Genomic DNA, 8,868 nt, shown 5'->3' on the forward strand with positions numbered 1-8,868 from the left:
AGATTATCTACTAATAACTTTTATTTTCTTCTTTCAGGAGCTTGAAGACAAAAAGGAAAAGCTGTGTGGTTGAATCAATCTAAATGTAAAGTGCAGAACATATTTTGCTGAATATCAGAGCATTTTTCTGCTTAAAATTTTTTTATTATTATTATCAGTAGGGTGGATATACTGGTTCTGGCTCACTTTTCCCCATGTAAATGAATGGGGGATTTTCAGCGATTCCTATTTTTTTTCCTAAAAATAAACCCCCTTTTTATCCCAAGTTATATTTATTTGTCTCCCCTTTTAACCTGGAGGTTGAACCTCATTGAATTAAACACCTGGGGGTTGAACAGCTCACTCATTGAACCTATAAAGATTTGTTCATTCTCAAATTCCTTCAATAGTTTAATTTTCTTTGCACAATAATCCCCATCTAAAATATTGAAAAACAAAACATTTGAATCTATATTTTTTAAGATACCCCTTTTGTGCCATTACGAAATGATAAACTTCTCTTAATGCTCTTGTTTGACCACCTCCTGAGCCACATATCATTTTGAGATTATAGTAAATTGTTTTTTCATTGTTCAATTGATAACCATCAAAGTTTTCAGTCCATTCAAGGATATTCATTTTTTTCTTTACATCCTCTAACTTACTAGTTTTTAAATTGATTCGCTTATTTGTTTTATTTACCTTTCTTTTAGTTATTTTTTCAATAAGACTTATTTGATATTTTTCACATTCATTATGTTTTCCATTTATATACCAAGACTGAGATTTTCTCCACTCTTTAGTTTGATTAATACTTGGTTTGACCATTTATATATTGCAAAAAAATGCGGCGGTAGCCCTTAAAAAACCCTAACCCATCTTCCCATCGTTAAAACACAATCTATTCTATTCACTCTATCATACAATATCCATATGGAACACAATCTATTCCATTATCTAAAATAAATCTCTTATCATCAAAGGCTCCTAATGCCTTTTTATTTACTTCTTCACCATATATGTTATGTTTATAACTTCTTATTGCATTCATTTTCCTATATTTTTCTTTCTTATTCATCAAACAATTATAATAATTTCTAAAAGTTATTGATTTCTTTATTACATATTTCTTTATTCCCTTTAACCTCTTATCAATCTGATCACCATACTTATAAGCATATGCCTTTGCTCTCAATCCAATAAACTCACTCATTACTTTTCCACCCAACTCATCCTTAAACTTACCAATAACCTTTTCATTCTTTTTGGAAAATAACTGACTCTTCTTGCTGAAATTACTTGTATCATATACTCCAATATTTTTCTTCATATCTTCATAAACATCATCAGTTTTTATATCTAGGATAAAACTATCAGTGTCCATATACAACAATGAAACATTTTCACCATACTCTTTCTTTAAGTCATTATACAAATAATCATACATCAATATCTTTGATAAATCAAGAACTGCTGTTGGAATATAAATTGGTTTATCCATTACAATACTTTCCTTTTTCATATGAATTGCAGAAAAGTTCTCTGAAAAAACCTCTTCTCTCTCAAAACTTGGTTTATTTCTCAATCTCGAAGTTTCTTTCCAAGATATTGTGAATCTAATGTTTTGCCTGTTTCTAACATTTTCGATAGTCTTTCCAAATACAGCATTATTCATTAATTTATAAAAGTCCCCTTCAAATTTTACTTTTGTATTTGCTCTCATATCTGTATTGAATTGAATATACTTTTTCACCCAAGGACTTTGTTTAAATTTTAAAACGCTATGAATTTTAGCTACTCTCAATCCTTCTCTCAAAAACTGTTTTAAGCTTCTCTGATGCAAAACATATCCCTCTTTATCATAGAATGTTGTTAATAACTTTTCTGTTGATTTGCCTTTAATATTAAAACTTTTATGATAATCACTGAACCATACTTTCTTTGGGGTTTCTTTCTCACATGCAAAAGGAAGGTCTTTATGCTTATTATGAAGATCACTCGGGTACTTCAAATAAACTTCAAAATAATAACCTTCTTCTTCGTCATTCAATTCCTCTTGAGAAGAAATAACAATATTCATCAAAGCCTTTTCATAATCCTTTTCTTCCACCCACTCTAATTTACCATAAGGCAGAGATTGAGACATTGCCCATCCATACAAATTATTAGCATCAAAATACATCAAATAATTACTATCTTTTTCACAATCATAATTTGGAAGATATTTATTATTTGCTTTAGCATATCTTTTTGAGCATACTTGTGATATTCCACCTCTCTTGGACTTCTCAATCATCAAAAGCATATCAACATCACTGGTTAAATCTATATCTTGTTTCAACATTGCACTCCAAGCTAAACCAGGAGCTGTGAAATAGTGGGCAGGATCTAATCCATAACAATTTTTATTATGACAGAGTGATCTAAAAGCTTCAAACACATCAGCTATCAATAAAACATCTGTTTTTAGATATAAATCATGATATTCTCCAAGGTTCTTTATCTTAAATATTTTCCATATTTCTTGTGCGTGTTTATATTCCTTATCACTTATCTCTTCTTCATAAAGGTTATTATAGAAACTTTATTTTGAAGGAAGTTGTGTTTCTTTAAATCTCATAAATGAATCCATATAATCATAAGGATAAATTCCCTTACTTGTAAGAATTTTCTCTTTACTTTGAATTTCATTCCTTGTTTGAATTTCCTCTCTCATAAGAATTCCTTCTTTAATCAGAATTTCATCTTTAATCTGAATTTCCTCTTTAGTTAGAATTTCATTCATTGTTCGAATTTTCTTTATAATTAGAATTTCATCTTCAGTTAGAATTTCTTCATTAATTAGTTTCCTCTTTACTTTGAATTCTCTCTTTAATCTGAATTTCCTCTTTAGTGAGAATTTCCTCTTTTGGAAAGAATGAATTAAGATTTGGAAAAGAGTCCATGGAGCTTAGATTTGATGCGAGGTAGGCTAGTGGTGTTCCCATAAACTTGTAAGAATCTAGAAACCTAATACGAGTTAAAGGTTTTGTGAATATCATTTTTGTAAATGAAATATACTTTTGACTTGTGTTTGTTATGGCAGAAATATTCCCTGGTGTTTTGGAAAGTTCATTTATAAATAGATGTGTATCATAATTGGCGCTGTTGTGAAGAAAGACTGGAATAAAAGAAGTTAATTTATAATGAAGATTACAACAGGAATGAGCGGGACCTCTATATTTACCAGTAAGATGACAATGATCCCTAACTTTAGACTCCTTAATTTCCCCCTCACAAATATGACAGATATTGTTCTTTATAAATTCTAATTTTTCTTCTTTGGTTAATTTCATCAGTTCATTTGTTTCTTTCATTAATTTAGTGAGTCTTATACAATCCTTTTCTAATCGTTTTACAAACTCTTGTGAAGCTTTTTTTCCATGATAATGTTCAAGTTTGTTATACTTTTCTCCAACAGGTGATTTGATATAATAACAGAAACCACAAGGAATATGTTTTTGATATTTATTTGTGTATGATTATTTTGGATTAGGAGAAGCAGCATTAATCTTTTTAAGGATACACTCAAAATCAGCATATATCACAAATGGGTGCATGATAGATTTATTATAATCTTCAAAAGAAATCTTTTCACTAGGTTTAGGCATTGTAATTACAGCTGATTTATGATTACTACAATATTTTGAATGTTGTTCTAATCGTTCTTTTGTATGAAATGAATTAAGACATCGCTTACAAGGATATATTTTGTTTGCTGTTCTGAATACCTGAGAAGAGATTAATCTTGATAAATTATTGATGTATGTGTAATGTGAATTCTTTCCAACACTAAAATATAAAAGATCAATGTGTGTTTCTTCATTTTTATAGTTGTTTGAAATTTTTAATATTTGAACTTTGTTTGTATCCGTTAATCCATATACATTAATAGAAAGATTATTCTTTTTCTCAAATTTAGGAATATCTGTTAGTGGCATTGGGAATTTAAAATCTTTAATGTCCAAGGTATTCTCATATTTCATATATTGTTTTACTCTTTCTGAATTACATTTTGGTGGATGAAAGTGAGCAAGAACAGACCAGAGAAAACATTTATTATCATTGTTCTTAATATTAACAACTGCCTTCTTTAGTTTTATTTCTTTTGGTAATTCAATATAAGAAGAAGCTTTAAGAGGGTTTAATTTGAGAATGTGTATATCTAAAAAAATGATTTTTATAATATTGGATCCACTTCCTACCACTGTATTATCAACATCCTCCTCTTGTCTTGATAGGTCTTCATAAACCCCACGATTCAAAAAATCTTCAAATGATGTTATAAAATGAAGATCTGTTCTCATATAAGGAGTATTTTCTTCATCTTGTCTTTTCATATTCATTTTCACTCCCATATAAAACTTTAAAGTTTTCATTTCTTTTAATGTCTTTTTAATAAATTTTTCAACATCGGGTTTCACTATTTCAATTGATTCAGCTATTGATGATGGACCGGGTTCTCCAAATTGAAAAATCCTTATTTTTATATGCCCTTTAAATGCCCCATCAGTGTTTTCAATATAATAGTCTCCCTTTACTTTAAACTCATTTTTCTTGTGTTTTTGTGATTGAAGATGTTTATTATAACTTCTCTTCAAAACATCCTTTGAACAGATATCACAATGTTTTCTTTCCAACTCAAGAGGAGATATTTTATGAAATAGATTAAATGTGTGTTTGTTGGTTCGGAGGTGTTTTCTATAATGTTTATATTTGTGATTACAAACATCGCAGTATGTTGTATTCACCATATTTATATAATAAATCTTTGCTTAAACTAAAATTTTCTTGATGAAAATTTCGTTTATTTTACAGGTGAATCTGTGCTTAAAACCATTTTATCCTCCAACTTTTTCACTTAATAAATACAATGTTTCAAGACACAAAAGACAAGTTTCAATCAATCTCTTCATTTGTTAAAGATACTGAGAAATCTGTCAAAGATGTAAAATTGAACAAAGATAAATATAACTATTGGATAAAAACAATTATGGTAAATAATATGAGTTCTTCAATTTCCTTCAGTGGAAGGGCTTTTAGTATACCTGGTAGAACATCAATTAAAGTATCGCTAACAAAAGTTTCTCCTCTCCTTCTGGTAATATATTCAAAACTAGAAAAAGCAATGAAACAAGAAAAAGTATCAAAAAACAAAAACCTTATGGATGAAGCTTTAGAAAGAAAAGATAAGACCATCTGTAATATGCAAGGAGAAATTTGAATTTTTTTTCAACAACCCTATAGATGTAAATCCTGATGAAATAAAGGATGTTAATATATCAGGTGAAATGACATTTCGTTCAATAGTAGTTAACGATCATTTTAAAATTACCTTGAATATAAAAAATGTTGTCGTTGAATCTGATAATGAAAAAAAGTATGTCAATGTCGATGGTAATATTATTAAATATGAGTCAATATACAACTGAAAGTATAGATGAATTTCAGTTTAAGTAAAGTTTTACTTTATAAATATGCTAGACTTTCCTGATTCTCCACATGACAAATTTGAGAATTGTCCTGCGTGTTTAAGACGGGGATTAAACACAGAGTCAAAAGCCTATAAACAATGTATATTCTGTGATTATCTTCTAATTAATGATAATAAAAAATATAAAAAGGAAAAGAATTCTTTTAGATTTACACCAAAAATGAATTACTTTACAAGATTGATTAGAGAAATGAATGTAAAGTATGAGGGTGATAACACACCTTTCCTTACAAGGGAAGAAACTGAACGTATAAGAGAAATATTCAAAGGATTGTTGTTATATATTATTCATGGATGTAATTTTCAGGGAAATATCAACACAAGATATTGTATAAATAAAATAATGGATTATCTTGAAATTAAACCTGAACTTCGGATAAAATATAGTTTTTAAAAAAGCTAATAATAAATTAAATAACCTGTTTTCCAAATATATAAATGAATGATTTTTTACCCATTTGGGAAAATAAGATAAAATTTAACAACCATAAAAATCTCCCAAATTCATTAAGATGTCTCATAGTTGGTTCAAGTGGATGTGGAAAAACCTGCTTACTTTTAAAGATGCTCCTCACTCACAACTTTTTAGATTATGATAATTTAATAATTTTCACAAAGTCGAGTTTTCAACCAGAGTATCAACTACTCTCACAAGGTTTTAATGCTGGTCTTCAAAAAGAAGATATAATTGGTTTATTTAAACGTCAAAAAAACCTAAATTATTATAACATTGAAGATATAATTCAACTATTTTGTGATACACAGAGATGTAAAAAGAAATCAAATCCGATAACTTGTATTCTTAATGATAATACGGATGATATACCGTCTCCCCAAGATTTGGATAAATCAAAAAAGAACCTCGTTATCTTTGATGATTGTGTTAATGAGAGAAACCAAACGGTAATGGACAGCTACTACACAAGAGGGAGACATTCTTCTTGTAATTGTATTTATCTTAGTCAATCGTACTTTCAACTTCCTCGTCGTTCCATCAGAAACAATGCTAATACTTTTATTTTATTCAAGTTAAATTCAATAGATATCAATAATTTTTGGAGAGATAATTGTTCTACATTATGTAGTAAAAAGAAATTTGAGGATTACATGAAGCACATGACTGAAAAATATAAATATATTGTTGTTAAACAAGATGAGATATTAAGGGATATATTTTTTGTTTTATAAACAATTACATATATAAATGACAACTATTATTGTAAATCTTGTGGGTAAATCTGCTTCTGGAAAAAACTTTCATAAATCAAGGTTCTTGTGTAGTACAAATGAGAATATTGTAAATTTACTTTAAAAACACCCCGTGATACGCATTGTATCAACAACAACTAGAGCAATAAGACCTGGAGAAGTAAAAGGTGAAGATTATCACTATATTTCAGTGGAGGAACATATGCGATTGAGGAATGAAGGTCAAATATTTGAGGAGGTTTCTCTAGGTACAACAAAATATTGACATTGTAAGAGTGAGTTAAGGAAACTAAAATCTGGTGGTCTTGGGATATTAGAAACTAATCCAGAAGGAACGAGACAAATTATTAAACATCTGAGCGGAGTGAAGATTTTATCATTCGGTTTTGATGTTGATGAAGGAACTCAACGCAAATGTATGAAAAGCAGAGATGCAAGTATTAGTGAAGAAGAAATTACAACTCGCATTAATGTTAATAAAGAATTTGATGAAATATTTAAAGAAAAGGATTTATTTGAACACATCTACTTGAATGATGAAGAAAAGGAAAATTTCCCTGTTGATCTTTACAATTCATTAAATGATATTTTACAATAAATAAATGGATGCAAAAGATAGAGCAAGAAGATTTAAAGAACATCAAGAGTTGGTTTCAAAAGTTGTAAAACAGCAGGAAGACATAAAGAAGAAACGCAGACAGAAACTAACGGGCGAAGAAGCATTTGAAAGAAAACAAGAGAAATTTTTTAAACCACTTTTAAAAACTTCCCAAGAAAAAATGAAAGATGTTTCCACAGTTCCCACAGTAGAATATACTCCTAAAAAAACTTCAAATGTTAAAAGATTTTGATCAAATGACGGAGGAAGAATTATAGCATTTAGGAGAATTAAATGTATATGATGATGAAGGTTTATTTCAACAACTGGAAGAGATTAATCAACCCCCTGATTATATTGTGAATGCTCTTCAAAACAATGAATATTCAGCGGATTCAAAAACCAAATCAGGACTCATTCCAACAGAACAACCAGCAATATTTCATCTTCTTCAAGAAAAGGTATTGATATTTCATGATGAATTAAGGTTCTTGGGTTCTGCTCAACCCCCTGTTAAACTAACTCCGAGATTAATGTTTCTTCTCACAAAAGATGGAAGACAAGGTTCAACTGTGAGGGATGAATCAAAGTATATTGATAAACCATTGGATATGGAAAATAATGATGATAGAGTATATATTGATCTGCTGAACACTCTAAATTATAAGGTTATTCTTTCTGGTAAAAGTAGGAAGAATGAGAAGGAGAAACACATTATTCAGGCTTTAAGTATCCTTGGTTCAGGTGTTAGTTTTCTTCCAAATGACCCATCGCAATTAGTTAATAGACTGTTATTGTTGTTAGGTAGTAAGAAGGCTGGAAATAACAATTGATTTAATGAAGCATCAGCCATTTTAGACCAGTTGATGAACATGAAAATAATTAATAAATCTCAATATAAAGACATTTTATCTCATATTAAATAAGATGAGAAGCACAATCCTGAGTTTTAATTTCACAACAAGCGACCACACATCTTCATTCACATACCCACTACAACTTGGCCCAACAAAAGAATATGAGGCATCTTTATTGTCCATGGAAACTTATAATACCTTATTTAATATAACCGAGAAAAATGACAAGTTTAGTTGTAATCCCGGAAGTGGATACAAAACGATAACAGTCTCACCCGGAGCATATGAGATTTCTCAAATATCTTCCGAAATTGCTCGTCTTATGAAAGAACAGTGTGATGAACCAAAAAATATTGTTATAGACATTCAAAAACATACTTCAAAATCAACGATTAAAGTTAAAAATAACTACAAGGTTGATTTCACAATTGATAATTCATATAGAGAGTTATTGGGTTTCTCCTCAAAAAGATTGAAACTAATGGGACGTTTTACAGTGATAATGTCATTCAAATATCCTCAGGGATAAATTCGGTGTTAATTCACTGTGATTTGATTGATGGTGCTTATAATGATGGAAAAAAAACAAATGCAATATTTTCATTCAGTGCATGCTCAACCCCAATTGGTTATAAATTCAATATGGAACCCAAAAATTTGGTTTATCTCCCTGTGTCAGGAAAAACCATACA

The 8,868-nt window shown here is 29.3% G+C and overlaps 1 protein-coding gene across 4 annotated transcripts in view; it reads left to right on the top strand.

The window, feature by feature from the left end:
* Nucleotides 1–4,436, top strand: part of LOC147025343 (adhesion G protein-coupled receptor E5-like) — a 43,043-nt gene extending 38,607 nt beyond the window's left edge. For all 4 annotated transcript variants that reach the window (XM_085886235.1, XM_085886236.1, XM_085886237.1 and 1 more), the window contains one exon: nucleotides 38–4,436. In XM_085886235.1, coding sequence (XP_085742361.1) covers nucleotides 38–73 — 36 coding nt within the window. In that variant the 3' untranslated portion in view covers nucleotides 74–4,436. The remainder of the gene's footprint in view (nucleotides 1–37) is intronic.
* Nucleotides 4,437–8,868: the final 4,432 nt, after the last annotated feature.

Source organism: Eptatretus burgeri, chromosome 6 (genome assembly GCF_056783735.1).
Source record: "Eptatretus burgeri isolate ZD-2024b chromosome 6, Ebu_testis_v1, whole genome shotgun sequence".
Lineage (NCBI taxonomy): Eukaryota > Metazoa > Chordata > Myxini > Myxiniformes > Myxinidae > Eptatretus > Eptatretus burgeri.